At 36.5% G+C, this 13,330-nt stretch overlaps 1 protein-coding gene across 4 annotated transcripts in view; it reads left to right on the forward strand.

The window, feature by feature from the left end:
* Nucleotides 1-13,330, forward strand: part of AKAP6 (A-kinase anchoring protein 6) — a 673,781-nt gene that overhangs the window by 607,659 nt on the left and 52,792 nt on the right. For all 4 annotated transcript variants that reach the window (XM_072623292.1, XM_072623290.1, XM_072623293.1 and 1 more), the window contains one exon: nt 4,116-4,331. In XM_072623292.1, the coding sequence (XP_072479393.1) occupies nt 4,116-4,331 (216 nt within the window). The remainder of the gene's footprint in view (nt 1-4,115; nt 4,332-13,330) is intronic.

Below are 13,330 nucleotides of genomic sequence, written 5' to 3' on the forward strand. Positions count from 1 at the left end.
ACAACAATGGATGACCAGGACATTCTCTGTTTTCATTTTTGTCACCTAGGAATGGGATAATGCTTAAGAGTATGAGCCACTTGAGGGCTTTAACACTTATATTCTCCTCTCTGTGGGAATTTTTCCATCCCTGGAAATCATTTGGGATACATTAAGATGTCTATAGGTATATAAGCTAGCATTCCAAATAGTTACTATATCTATCACAGACAGGTTCAGAATAGATGTCTGGTATCCATAAAATGTAAAACAAATTGGATATATGCAGCTAAATTATGTCTTATGCCATACAAAATACTTAGTAGACATTTCAGTCACATACAGTAACCAAATATATTAGGCACATGTATAAATATAGACTGGACCCACATCACAATGCTATATGAAGAACACTCCATGCTAGAATATGGATCACAGAAGTATCTATCAGTTGTCTGAGCATTCTTACAACATGCATATCAACTCTGCTTTCAGATTAAACAGCCTCTTTAGTTGGCAATCCATTACTTTCCATCAGCTCATCAGAAAGTCCAACAACTCCTCAGTGGGCAGTAGCCGACAGTGGGAAGTTTGGATGTTTTCCCCTCTTCCTATTTTATTATATAATTATGCCCAGGATGAGGGTGGGGGAAATCAAGAGCTCATCAGATTACTAAAAAAAATATTTTCCACATTTGCCTGACTTATTTCTGTACTACATGATTAACATGTGTATATGTTTGAATCCCTATTTGAAAGTATTTTCTTTTCAAAATAAATCAAACATAATTGCAATGAATTGTCTTACATAGCTCTATTTTGACATTTTGATATCCATATTTTAGCATGGAAATAGTCCTAAATAAGTATTTCTAAGAGATGTCATAGCCTAGATATGCTGGTTTCCTTGGGTATGTTTATGATTACAAATAAATAAATATTTTAATAGTTGTCATAGAAACCCCATTATGTAGAAGAGAGTTAGTTTATCAATGATGATATCCAAGATACTTTCAGAAGAGCTATCTTCACATACTGGGGGAAAAAAGTCGACCATATAAAATTCTCCTTATAACTTTCCTGTTTTTAAGCACTGATTGTGTTTTCTAACGTAAGGTAAGGGGTTATTAATTCTGAATATAGACCAAACCCTTGGCATGTTTGAAATTTTTAAAAACACCTAAAAATCTGATACTATATATAAACGGTAATTGGGCTTTTAAACTTTTTTTGTATTAATATCTTCATTTAACCTACCTCATGCCAGAGATTAAGGCAGCTAGATCACTCAGTGCATAGAGCCCTGAGTCCAGAGTCAGATCTGAGTTCAATTCTGGCTTCAAATGCTTAACCAACTGTGTGAGCTTGAGCAAGTCACTCAACCGCTGGAGAAGGAAATGGCAAACCATTCCAGTATCTTTGACAAGAAGATTTGACAGTATTGGTGTGCTATGGTACATGGGGTCACAAAGAGTCAGACGCAAGTGAATGATTGAACAACATGCTAGAGATGAGGTTGTTATACTCTAAAGTATCATGGTGACAACACAGGAGGTCATTCTGATTCCTTTTAAAAACACCACATATTCATTTCCCTTAAAAGGTTTTTGTTTGTTTGTTTCCTTTCTTCCCACCTAACTAATCTTGAGTCTTGTATCAGAACTGGTAAAAAAAAATCTGCCAGTAGGAGCTTTCTAAATCTTACCTAGTATAGTATCCTCTATTAATTTTACAAGATCCTTTCTGTCATTCCTTTCCACTTGTTAATTTGATTTTGAAATATTTTGCTGATTCTCAGCTTTAATAGTCTAATTTTGATTTTGTTCCACTTCAAAGGCAGTTTGGCAAAAGCAATATCTGATGAATAGACCATAGACTCACCTCCTTCCCTTTTATTAAATCTAAACTTGCTCCCTTTCCCTTCTCCACAAAAAGAAAAAAAAAACAACTTCAAATGTGTTTTTAAAATGTCAGACATCTCACTATTTGGGAAACTAGCCAGCCCAGTGGACAGGGAGTCAGGAAGTCTCATCTTCATGAGTTCAAATCTGGTCTCAGACACTTACTAGCTATGTGGCCCTGAGCAAGTCACCTAACCCTGTTTGCCTCAGTTACTCATGTCTAAAAAAGATCTGGGGAAGGAAATGGCTAAACCACTCCAATGTCTTTGCCAAGAAAAGCCCAGAAAAGGATCACAAAGAGTCAGATATGACTGAAACAACTCAACATGTATCACTTTTGAAAAATTTGTAAAAGTGCCCCTCAAATCAAGTCCAATTGCCATAAAATTATTCTTCAGTGCTACAAATTAAGAAATTAAGTTATATTAAGTGTGCATGGCAAATAGTACAATTAGGGACAGAATAGCAGGTTGCCAGTAGAATAGCTCTATGTGTCTCTAAGGGTCTTTGTTTTTTTGGTAAATCAGATCCTCAACATTATTTCTGTGTAGTTCTGGGCGGGGGTGGGCTGGGGGGTTCTCGTCATCTAATATTAGACTAATGAATAGCATAAGAAAAGAAATATGTCACACCTGATGGTTTACCAGGAGCTATGTAGGGAAATAGTAATGAACTCTAGGAAAATAAATAAGGGTAAATTCAGGAAACATATGTGAAAATGCAGCACTGGTATAAATTGAATAATAAAATTCCTGGTCATATTTTGCCATAAATAGAGGTTTGGGAATTTGTCATTCACCTTATTTAAAATTCAGAAATATTAAAGGTACAGGGTTCTCTCATTACAGAAATAATAGAATTCTGGCTATTACTGAGTTAGGGTAATTTAAATGGCTATAGAATGCATTATATCAATAAATGGAACATCTGTATGAAATGTCCACCTGCTGATCTACTACTACTCAGTGTACATTTCAATGAAATTCACTTCATCATTTTAAGACTTCTTCTAATGAAGCCTGATCTGGATTAACATTTTGAACACAAATACTTTGGGGCATTAAAACTCTCTCTCTAAATGAAATTGCATTGTCTTGTTTACCCTCGTTGATTAATAAGCAATCTGTTAACTGTTAGAACAGTCCAATTGTGCCAGTAGAAAGAGATTAGTAATTCTGTGATGTTGGTGGATATAACCATCATTTTTCTTGAAGGCTCTGAATTAGACTATCACTTACACATTATCCGTAGGCAAAGAAAAGATAGAGCATTTTTAGACATGTGTACCCAATATTTTCGCTAGTCATTTCAGCCTAGGGTCACTGCAGCAATATAAAAACTTCCTGGGGGTTGGGCAGGAGAAGCAAAAGGGTGTTTTAATGCTTTTATATTCCTTCTAAATTGCTTCTATGTGTCTATTTGAGTATAGAGAAATTTTTATTTTAACAAAGTGAAGTAATAACCTGATACCTTAATTTCTGTTGTTGCTTTTTTTAAAATCAAGTTTAGAAAGAACAGAAATAGCTCAATTACCTGCTTTTTTCTCCTCAGAAAAGAGGTTTTATATTTTGAACCACTTTTAGTTTTCTTTAACTTCTTTCAAGCGTATCAAAAATCTTCGAACCTTCTTGCCCCAAAGCATTTAATGACAGAGCTACTTCCTTTAATGGTATCTAATTGCCTTCTGTAGGACTTTTCCCCTCCTTTCAGATTTCCAGGGGGATTGAATCAAATTGGGCCAGGCTGTGCGCTTGACATACGTATTTCTTGAGAAGTTTCTTTAATTCAATTTGAAAATGTTAAATGACTAAGTCTCCATGGGGAATAGACTAGCTTTCAGGTACATAACCCAATGGAGAAGGTGATGAAAGGAAGGGTCCGGGGGAGAATGTTCTCTGACAACACCAGATGCTCATCTAAAGCAGGAGGGTTCCTAACCTTTTTTCGTGTCATGGACCCCTTTTGAAACGACATTCTGGAGAAGCCTATGGATCCCTTTTCAGAGTAATATTTTTACATGCATAAAATAAAGTGCTTAGGATGACAAAAGAAACCCTGACGGAAAGGAAACCACAGGTGGGTTTTGACCTCATTAGCCTGCTATGCATTGTGAGTGGAAAAGATGAGTGTAGCTGAGGAAGATAAAATGTAAGGAAATCAGAAATTAGCAACTGATGGAAAGTTTGAGGGAAAATGGCCCAACCGATGTTCATGAATCCTTTCTGTCTGTTGCAGTCTCTGTGTAGCGAAATCAAACAACGCCGGCGCGGGGTGGCCTCGGTGCTCCGATTATGCCAGCACCTCTTGGATGACCAGGAGACCTGCAATCTGAACGCTGATCACCAACCCATGCAGCTGATCATCGTGAACCTGGAAAGAAGGTGGGAGGCCATTGTCATGCAAGCTGTCCAGTGGCAAACAAGGCTACAAAAGAAGCTGGGCGAGGAGCGGGTGAGTGATGCTTGTTTTGAAAAAGGCCCAGTGTTGTCTTCTTTTTTCCCCTCACAGAAGGACCATTCTTCTATGGCTTGGCAAACATGTTCATCTTACAAGTAGCTTTACTGACTGAAGGTGCACTTCTCTCCAATCAGTAAATGAAACTCATTTTTTCCCCCACAGAGCTCAGATTTGCCTGACTAATAAGATGCATTTTAATATGTCTCAGTGCTGTTTTTAATAGTGCACAGGTTTTTATTGAACCTCACCAAAGCAAACTATTAATTCACTCAATTTCTTAAATCACCCCTTGCCCAGAGTACCTGTTAATCATAAGAGACCCCGTGAATATTTTGCTAGGAGCTGGTTCGGTACTTTCTGAGCATATGGGGCAGTGCATATTTTCTTGAAATAAAGCAGTGTTTACCTTTTCATTATATGATGTGGGTGAGCTCTAATTTAGACACCAATCCTCCTTTATTTCCCACCTGAGGCAGATATATGACAGTGTCACATTGATACATTTGCTGAGAGAGGGAGTTTCAGTTCAATCTTGGAAAAAATCATTCTTTCTAAGTTGAATTAGAAGTTCTGCTTATTATTACCTGTTTCTCACTACTACAGATGGGCAGCTAGGTAGTAAAGTAGATAGATCTCTGAGCTCGGAGTCAAGAAAAACTGAGTTCATATCTGGCCTAAGACACGAGCTATGGGGCCCTAGGCAAGTCACTTAACCCTGTTTGCCTCAGTTTCCTCCTTAGTAAAATGAACTGGAAAAGGAAATGGCAAGCCACTCCAGTATCTTTGCCAAGAAAATCCCAAATGGAGTGACAAAGAGTTGGACACAATTTGAAAACATTTAAAAAACCACTAATACTGCCATTGACCTATGAAAGTGAAGGAATCATATGTGACTATGAGTGCGATTATGAGATGGAGTGGGATATGAACATTTGTATGTAAGGTCTGCAAAGTGCTTTCCATATACATATACGTATATATATGTATATATATAATCTCACTTGATCCTCACAACAACCTTGCCAAGAAAACCCCAAATAGGGTCATGAAGAGTCAAATACAACTGAAATGACAAAACAACAAGAAATTATCTCCAATTTACTCATGAAGAAACTGGGGCTGAAAGAGAGGTTAAGAGATTTGCCCAAGATTACACAAGGAAGCATAGGTCTGACAGAGGTTAGGTCTTCCTGCCTTCAGAAGGTCTAGTGCTCTGTCCATTATTCCATGTTTTTCATGCATGTACTTGGGGACAGCATTCTGTTTGTAGAAGGTCAAACACTTATGTCTGAACAAATAAATAGAATAAATTAAAAAAGGAACCACTCCTGGCTCTTTAGATCCCTCGTTCCATATCAATGGAAAGCTAGGGATTCGTTGTTCTAGCAATCAAAAGGAAATATTCCTTTCATGGCAAAGTGAGGTCTTCACTGAATTCCATCTTTAATAGTGCCCTAATATTTGTTGTCTGGTGTGTTTGGCATCAGCATCTAAGAACAGAAGGGGCAGTGAATTAGTTGGCTTTCTAAGCTCCCTACACATATATAGCTACCCTGAGTCTAGAGATTGTGATATTAGCCTCTGGGGTGCTATTTAGTGGTTCTAAGCTAAAGCTGTCAAATTGCCTATGACTTGCAAATTATTACCAATAATTATCGAATTTGTTATGTTTTCTTGAGACCACCTGTCATGAAACTACTTAGCCACTGTGTTGGGGTGCTAGGGTGCCTTTGAGGCAGTGAGAGATAGGAAAAGTTTTTTTTCTCTGGGAAATATCTGTGACAGTGGTTATTAAATGTCTGAAACAGGAACCAAATAGAGCTCTGTGAAACCTTGAATGTTAATTCCACAATCTGATTTTCTTAGCATTCAGCCTGCTTCAGGGAAGCAAAACTGGATTTCTTTTGGGATTCGGAAGAAAATAAAAAGATGGCAAGAAGGCAGGAGTAGCTCTCTGAAGACTCGAGATTAGAATTGTCTCTGGGAAGGGACCCTTTTATATCGTTTTTGGAATAAGGACAAGCTTCAGCAGTAGGAAGCCCCTGAAGCTACAATTTCGGAGGCCCTACTACAACTTAACATCAGTTAGTAACTGTGACAAGAGGAGCAACATCTATCCTATTTAGTTGTAGTTGTGTTATCTGTTTTCTAGGCAAGAAGCTGCTAAGTCAGGGCTAGTGGAAACAGGAGTAGAAATAAGTCCTTGTAGGCTAAATTGAATAGGGAACCATTGTAAAGATGGATTAGACTTGGGAATGGAATGAATTTCTGGGATATGACAAGTCCGAGGCACTGAGATAAAGACTGTTTAACGTCTGAGCATCAGTGGAGTCTGAGATATCTCATTCTGTTTTCTGGAATGCTTCCATGGGATGATGTTCAAGTTGTCTCTGCTGGACTAAGATAGACATTCCTGGTTTTCCTCTCTACTGAGCATGGCAGAGTTTTGCCCTGGTCTTTGGATGGGGTTGCTATGTTGATGGTAATTCTTATTCAAAATGATTTTGAGAAAAGGAAATGATTAATTTTAGTGTGTCTTCTATAATCAGGTGGCACCATGTTCTGGGCTTGGAATTAGGAAGACTGATCTTCCTGACTTCAAATCCAGCCTTAGATACATACTAGCTATGTGACTCTGGGCAAGTCACTTAATCCTGGTTGCCTCAGTTTCCTCATCTGACAAATAAGCTGGAGAAGGAAATGGCAAACCAATCTAGTATCTTTGCCAAGAAAATCCCAAATAAGGTCACAAAGAGTAGGATGTACAACTAAACAGCAAAATAGAATAATAAATGTTTGAGTTTGAAAAGAATTTAGATCATCTGACTTTACCCTTTCATTTTAACAGGTAAGGATACTGAGACCAGGGAGGGTAAAGTAACTGTCTTGGCAGAGGCAAGACTCAAATGAAAATCATTTGACTATAATATTTGAAGACAGATTTGTGTAGTAGATAGTCATAAAATTCCATTTCTGACATCAGCTAGTCTCAAGATTGTGGGCAAATCCCTTGTTCTCCCTGATCTCAGTTTCCTCATCTATAAAATGAGGATAAGTTTACTTATACTTTACTCTCTTGGTTGCTGTGAGTCTCAAATGACATGATGTATGGAAAATATTTTGTGAAACTTAAAAGTACCAAGGCAGCTAGGTGGTGTATTGGATTAGAGCACCATCCCTGGAGTCAGGAAGACCTGAGTTCAAATCTGACCTCCAACACTTAATATTTACTAGTTCTGTGACCCTGGACAAGTCACTTAACCCTTATTGACTTGAAAAAAGAAACTCATCAGTACTAATGTGTCAGTAATCATTCTTTCCACTACTATGTGACTAGAAGTGATTTATCCCTTCCATTTTCTTTCTTTAAAAAAAAAACTGATAATTAAAAAAAAATATCACATTAATTTTCAAATGTATTTCTCTTTCTCCCTTACCTGACAGACTTTATTTTGTAACACAGATTAAAAATAGAGATTTACCACCTCGAAAAATATGTGTTATAGTCTATACCTCTAGGTTCCTGCTTCTACAAGGAAGAAAGGAGGAAGGTATATTTTCTTAGGGATGGCACACTGGACAGAGATCTGGGCCTCAAGTCAGAAAGACTCTTCTTCCTGATTTCACATCTGGTTTCAGACTTATACTAGCTCTGTGATCCTGGGCAAGTCACTTAACCTGTTAGCCTCAGTTCCTCACTTGTGAAATGAGCTGGAGAAGGAAATGGCAAACCTCTCTAGGATCTCTACCAAGCAAACACCATTTGGGGTTAGGAAAAATCAGACACAACTGAAACAACTCAAAACCAACCTATTTTTCTCAGTTCTTTTATAGGACACAGCATTTTAATGAAATTTCCATTTCCATTGTGGTCGTTATTTAGGGTTTTCCTGGTTCCATTTATTTCACTTTGCATCAGTTCATTTTGCTCTTCCCATATTCTCTGCATTATTCGTATTCATTCTTTCTTATAGCACAGTAATATTCAATTATATTCCTATACCACAGTCTATTTAGTCATCCCTCCATTGATAGATATATCCTTTGTTCCAATTCTTTATTATGACAAGTGCTGGAGTGAATGTTTTTATGTGTAGAGAACTTTATTATTTGTCTTTCACGTCCTTGGCATATAGGCTTAACAGTCGAATCAGTAAGTAGCAAAAAGGTATGAATATTTTAATGACCATGTTTGCATAACTCCAAATAGCTTTCCAGTATGGTTGCACCACTTTGCATCTCCATTAATAGTGTCATTGTGCCGAAGTCCCCTCAACTACTCCAAATCGACTCTTTCCATCTTTTGTAATCACCAATTTGTTGGGTATGAGGTGAAAACTACAGGTGTTTCAACGTCTATTTCTCTTGTTGTTAGTGATTTGCAGCAGTCTTTCATTGGGCAGTGTTAATAATTTGCATTTTTCTTTTGAGAACAATTTGTATACAAGCCATTGTGGAATGCCTCTTGCTCTTAGATGTTTGTTTCAATCTCCTGTGTTTCTAAATTATCGCTCCATTATCAAAGGTGTGTGATGCAAAGGTTTTTCCCAAATCCCCCTCTTCTTTGGCTGTATTGATTCTGAATGTGTGAAGACGCTTTTCAATAACATGTAGTCAGAGGTAACACAGGAAGGGTGAGGGCAAAAGAGTCAGAGGATCTGAGTTTAAATCACAACTTTGGTATTTTTTCCTTATGTGACCTTGGGAAGTAATTTGATCTCAGTTTCCACATCTGTAAAATGAGGTGGTTCAAAGATTAGATCCCTCTAAGGTCCTTTCTAGTTCTAGAGCTATGATGATATGATCATTTGTGATGCCCAACTCTTGTATGGTTTAAAGTTCTTTTCCTAACCAGATTTGTAATCCCATTTTCCTCCAGATCTCCAGCAGGTAGCTAGATAGTGCAGTGGATAAAGGGTCAAGTCTAGGATCAGGAAGACTCATCTTCCCGAGTTCAAATAGGGTTTCAGACACTTACTAGCTGTGTGACCCTAGGCAAGTCATTTAACTTCTCTGCCTGCCTCAGTTTTCTCAGTGTAAAATAGAGATAATATTAGTACCTACCTCTCAGGGCTGTTGTGAGGATCAAATGACATCGTAATTGTAAGTCACTTAACACAGTGCCTGGCACATAGCAGACACTATAAATGTTAGCGATGATGATTATGATGATGAGGATGAGACATTTTTACACTGAAGTCAAGTATCCACTTAGAACTTATTATAATAAATGTGAAAGAGGCTGATACAAGCCCTCTCCACTTTTTTGAGCAAACTATTTTCTAGTTTTCCATATAGTTCTTATCAAATGGTCAGCTCTTCCCCAGAGAGTTTATATCTTTTGTTGTATTAATCGTTGGACTACTGCAACTGATTCCTGCTTGTCTAGTCTGTTCCACTGGTTCTCTTTTTTTAGCCAGCATAACTTTTTTTTTTTTTTTAAGATTGTTGATTTAAAATTTGATTTAAGGTCTGCAAATGCTATTCCCCTTTTATAATTGCTCTCCACTCCCACCCCCATTCCATCCATTCTTTTGAGATTCTAGATAGTCTAGAATCTCTAAATAATAGTTCCTCCAACTGGCGTTAGTTATTATTTTATCTGTTTCTGTCATGTATCATCTTAGTAATTTGCTGGCTATGACTAAATCCGGGAATTAATTTAGGTTGGATCATAATTTTTGTCATATTGGCACAGCATAACTATGAGCAATAAGCATCTTCCCCATTCATTAATGCATTAACTATTTAAAGAATATTTATCCATTGCATTTCTAGAAATCTTATATTGACTCCCAGGTTTTTTATACCTTTTGCAATTATTTTGAATGGAATTTTAAAGACATTTTTCCCCCAAAAATGTTTTTATTGCTAAATAGAAATTTTTATAGATTCATCATCTTGATTAACCTATTTGCTGACTCTTTATGGTTTTCCAGATAAATAATTACATTGTCTACTGATAGAGATAATTTTGTCATTCTTTGCCAATATTTGTCTTTAATTTCTCTTTTTTCTTCTTGCTTAGAGATCAATCAACCAATAAATATTTTTAAATCAGGCATTATACTAAGCCCTGAAAGCATTTCCAGGACTGCCAAAGAATGGTGGGGAGAGGGTTCATTTTTAATCACCTTCATATTTATTTTAACATTTCCTCATTGAAAATAAAACTGCCTTTGATTTACCACCAAAAATGTCTCTTCAACGTCTATACTATATTTTTAAGGGTTTTGGCATAACTGAGCATTGTACTTTGTCAAAGCCTTTTTCTTTTCATATAACCACTGGGTTTGTTTTGAATGTGTTTATTCATATAAATCATTTTCCTAATTTTGGCTCATGTTCAAATCATGGGCATGACCATGTGGTCAGTGAATACTCGGGGTTATACTGCCACCATTTTTTTTTTAGAGTTTTAGTTGAAATGTTTATATTGCTACATATTAGAGACATTGATCTATAGTTTTCTTTGTTTTATCTTTCCCTGGTTCAAGTATTAGGACTATATTAGACTCATAAGGAATTTGGTGAAATGTTGTTGTTTTTTCAATTGTGCAGAAAAATTTTTGCACCACATTATTAACTATTCTTTAAATATCTGATTGAGTTCACGTGTAAATCCTTTTGACCAGGGCTATTTTTCTTTTAAAGTTCCTTTATGGCTTCCATTTCATTTGACTTAATAAGTTTTACTAGTTTTGTCAGAGAATCACATTTTAGTTTGATTTTTCCATAGTTATCGTTTTTTATTGATTTCTCCTCCAATTATCAAGATTTCCTATTTTTCCCCCTTTATTTCTGGTTTATTTGTTCAGGGACTCATGGTAGCTGTTTGCAAATATTCAAAGGGCTGTCATGGAGAAAGGAATAAACTTACTGACTTTTCTCAGAGCATTGAGCTAGGATGAGTTCCTAGAAGTCAGGGAGAAGCAGACTTCATCTTGATAGAAGGAAAAAAATTATTTGCCTAAGCCTGAAGCAGTACAACAGTCAACAATCAACAAACATTTATTAAGTACCTGCTTTGTGCTAGGTACTATGTTAAGAGCTAGATAAAAGTAAAAAACAAAAAAGACAGTCTGTCCTAAAGGAATTTATAATCTAATTGGGGGAGTCAACACACAGAATAAATCTATAAAGAGGAGAAGGCAGATACCTGTAGTGGGGAAACATGGAAAGCCAAAGAAGTTCAAAATGAGTGTGGCTATGTGGGAAATGAGATGTCTGTCCTCTGGCCCCTCCTTAAATGGAAGTTGAGGAGATCATGGCTGCATCCTTTAAACAGAGAGGCCTGAGGGTTCTGATGAGATATGAGTACCAAGGATGTTTAGATATTACAGTATGATGAGATTTCCCTCTGATGACGTTTTTGGGGACTTGGTGGAGAAGACAAATAAGTGCAAATATCAATTCATCTTCCTAGAATTACAAGAAGTAGTCAGGTAAACTCTTGGCCTAATGCGGACCAACAAAGAATTGTGTTAAAGGACTGGAAGTGATGAGAATCTTGTGAGAAAGTACTGTCTTACAGACTTTGATTCCAAAAAAGGAAAACAATGGGCATATTTAGGAGTGTTTTCTAGACTTTAGAAAAGCAGATGTCAGAAAGTTAAGAGAAGAGGTAGCTATGAACCTCTCCATAAAAGAAAATTCTAAAAAGAAACATAACTGAGGAGAAATAGCAACTCACAAAAAAAAAATGACATTCTAATGATATAATTATAAAGAATCTTGATGAGAAAGAAAAGGGGACAATATGACTAACTAGGGAAAATATTGATAAGATCATATTTTTTAAAAGACAGGTACAAAAAGTGAAATCAGGAGAATGTAACCAAGGAAAGATAATTTTTAAAAATGATGGACTTTTAGAATCTTTAAGAGTTTGAAGGGAATCATGAGATCTCATAAAAGTCTTAAGAAATATTAAATTGTTTGATTTCTCCCATTTGTTTTAATTCTTCTATGCAATATGAATAATGTGAAAATGTGTTTAATAAGTATGTATGTGTAGAACCCATATAAGATTGGGGGGAGGAGAGAGGGGGAGAAAAATTTAAAACTTATGGAAGTGATTGTTGAAAATTGAAAGGAAATAAATTAATTATAAAAAGAAGAAAAAAAGAGATATTAAAGACCACCTAGTCTAATCTATCCTTAAAGCAAGAATCTGCTCTAAAATGCGTCTGATAAATAGTAATCCAGCCTCCACTTGAAAACCTCCACAATGTGGAATTCATGACCTCTAAAGACAACGTATTTATTACATTTGAGGATAGCTCTAGTTGTTAAGAAGGTGTTCCTTCCATCAAGTTGAAGCCAGCTACTCCATAACTTCTAGAAAGCAATCCTGGTTCTTTGGTCTGAGAACAGACAGCAAGTTTATTTCTTTTCCCATAATAGCCTTTTGAATATTTGAAAACAGCTGCCATGAATCCCTTAAGTTTTCTTCACTCCAGACAGCACATGACCCATGTCTTCCATTGACCCTCATGTGATGTTAGGTCAGTTCATCTTGTTAGTAACCCTATACTGGTCCCTGTCCAGCTTATTATTATATGTCCTATACTGTGATCCCTACATACACACACACACACACATACACACACACACACACATGTGATATAGTTGATAAAGACACTGGACCAGGAGTTGTGAAAACTTGAGTTTAAATCCTGCTCATCTAAAAAATTAGGATTATAGCTCCCACTTTCCAGGGTTGTTGTGGGAACTAAATGAGAAAATTTGTAAAGCATTTTGGGCTTAATAAATTAATTGCTGTTATTATATTTCTAATGCACTAGTCTGACCTTACCCAAAATCTTCAATGGCTCCCTATTGTCTATAGAGTAAAACATAAAACTCCTGATGATACTTAAGTTCCTACATAATAGGATCCCAGCTTCTCTTTCTAAGCTTTCTTTCACTCCAGTCTACTACACATAGTCATTCAGGACCATTTCAACACCAGCTGTTCCTCAGACTGTGTA

Source organism: Notamacropus eugenii, chromosome 7, assembly GCF_028372415.1.
Source record: "Notamacropus eugenii isolate mMacEug1 chromosome 7, mMacEug1.pri_v2, whole genome shotgun sequence".
Classification (NCBI taxonomy): domain Eukaryota; kingdom Metazoa; phylum Chordata; class Mammalia; order Diprotodontia; family Macropodidae; genus Notamacropus; species Notamacropus eugenii.